At 22.1% G+C, this 2,500-nt stretch overlaps 1 protein-coding gene across 2 annotated transcripts in view; it reads left to right on the forward strand.

Annotated features, from left to right (window-relative positions):
* Positions 1–2,199: 2,199 nt before the first annotated feature.
* LOC124427315 (retinoid-inducible serine carboxypeptidase-like) overlaps positions 2,200–2,500 on the forward strand; it is a 3,317-nt gene continuing 3,016 nt past the window's right edge. For both annotated transcript variants that reach the window (XM_046970074.1, XM_046970075.1), the window contains exons 1-2: positions 2,200–2,309; positions 2,484–2,500. The exon at positions 2,484–2,500 is cut by the window's right edge and continues 213 nt beyond it. In XM_046970074.1, coding sequence (XP_046826030.1) covers positions 2,252–2,309; positions 2,484–2,500 — 75 coding nt within the window. In that variant the 5' untranslated portion in view covers positions 2,200–2,251. The remainder of the gene's footprint in view (positions 2,310–2,483) is intronic.

Consider the following 2,500-nt stretch of genomic DNA (forward strand, 5'->3'; position numbering starts at 1 on the left):
AACAAAAAACACTAAAAAAAAAAAGAAAAAGAAAATGAAAAGACAAAAAAAAAGAAAAAAGAAAACTTAAAAATTCTTATCAAGTGCCTTTACGTATTTTTGTAATCTAAGATATAATTCTAAGTGATCATCCCACAGAAAATATTATATCTCAAGGGTATTAACATAATAATTAAAATTTCTATATTTTATTAATGTTAATTCTATACCCTTGGTTGGTCTTCGAATTAAATCAATTATTGTAATAGCATTATTCTATATTATTTACGGACATGTAATGATACGTAATAAATTTTAAAATAAGATACACCATCCTATCGGAGTCCGTTTAATGTTTGAATCTGAAAACAACAATATTATAGATCTTAATGCGTCTATTATATACGACGGTTCATGTAAACTTTTAGGAATATAGAACGTATACGAATATATAAAACCGTCAAATAAATGTTATCAAATCGAATCTATCCCTGCCCTCCTCTCCCCTCCAATCTCCACATCCTTTATTATTCCCTTTTCTGAAAAGAAAAAGAAAGAGAATAGAAAGAAAAAAAAAAAGAAGAAAAACCCCATAATGATTCCAACACGAAGTTTGATGATTTTTATATTATTAATGTAATTGTGTCTGCTCTCAATATAATGCGTCACGTAAAACTACTGCCAATTTTTCTTGGTTAATAATAATTTAAATGAATAAAAAAAAAAAAACAAAAAAAAACAAAAAAAAGAAAAGAAAAGAGAAACGATTAAGAGATAATAAAAAATAAAATAACATCTATATATATATATATATATATATATATATATATATATATATATATATATATATATATACATATATATATATATATATATACATGAAAGAATCCAAGGCAACTCTATTCGTTGTGTATGTAATTTATGCGATGGTATAATATAATCTCTATTAATAAAAAAAAAAAAAAAAAAGAAATAAATAAAAGAAAGAAAGAAAAAATATACCTAATTATCCGACTATATTATTAATCAGATTATATATATATATATATATATATATATATATATATATAATATATAATACGTATGTATTATTTAATCAAATGTATTATATTGCGTTATGAATTAAATTGCTTGAGGTATTATTAAAAGCAAGGACCAAAAAAAAAAAAAAAATTAAGTACGACTTTAAATTAATCGTTCTCTATCAAGAGATTATTGTACTGAAGCAATAATAATAATAAAAAAAAAAAAATGAGACGATTCAGTTTTACTGTTATTTTGATATTTTCTTTATATATATATATAGAAAAAATTAAAAAAAAAAAAAAAAAAGAAAATATATAAAAAAAGAATATAAAAGTTGGCAAGAGATAAGATCTGAAATTGAATCACATATGTAATACGTACTTAATCGTAATGAAATATTATTAACAATACAATATTTTAATATACAATATTTCAAAATAAAAAATAAATATATTTAATAATATACTTTATTAAATTATTATATTCTTAAAATAAAAATGTATAATTATGAGCAAAGTAAATACTTCCACCGAGGACAATAGTTATATTTAGAGAGATAGAGAAAAAGATAGAGAAAGAGAAAGAGAAAGAGAGAGAGAGAGAGAGAGAGAGAGAGAGAGGGAGAGAGAGAGAGAAAGAGAGAGAGATTATAAAAGCAGAAACGCCTTATATAAATACGTATATATATAAAATCTATTGTTTTTCTCCAATATCGCAATATATTGGTAATATTTGGAAACGTTGATTGAAGCTAAATCTGGAATATCTATTAAATGTAAAGACAAAGTGTGTCGATTATATCGAAAGAAAAGATAAATCTATACTATATGAATAACGTGATTTCATGAAGTTCATAATGGAAAAAAGAAATATATATATATTATTATTATTATTATTATTATTATTATTATTATTATTATGTTATTAATATAATGTATATTATATTAATATTTACTATATATTATATATAAGTTTAATCTCTGCATATAAGTAGAAGATGCAGATGTTATTACATTCAGAGTATTTTAAACACAATCATGTTACTACACACATACATACACACACGCACACACACACACACACACATATATATATATATATATATGTATATATATATATATACTTTGTCATAAAGATCACGTATAGAATCGTATCTAATCTGTCTGATGTATCGATAAGACAGTATATTAAATACAATGATGAAAATCTGTGCATTCAGTAATCCCGTAAATCCTAATTCGTGAAGATGTATTATTTAACGTTAACTATTTTCATAGTGTCGTCCATTCTTTCCGGAAGTCTCGGTAAGATTAATCAAATTCAAAATAATATTATATATTTATTATCTCATACAGGGAGAATAATATTAACAACGATAAAGATATATATATATATATATATATATATATAATTAAATAAATAAATGATCAAAGAAAAATATAAAGAATAATTGACGTGGATAATAATTTTTATATCAGGAAAAGAAGGTTTCGGT

The sequence above is a fragment of the Vespa crabro genome, chromosome 10 (assembly GCF_910589235.1).
Source record: "Vespa crabro chromosome 10, iyVesCrab1.2, whole genome shotgun sequence".
Classification (NCBI taxonomy): Eukaryota; Metazoa; Arthropoda; class Insecta; order Hymenoptera; family Vespidae; genus Vespa; species Vespa crabro.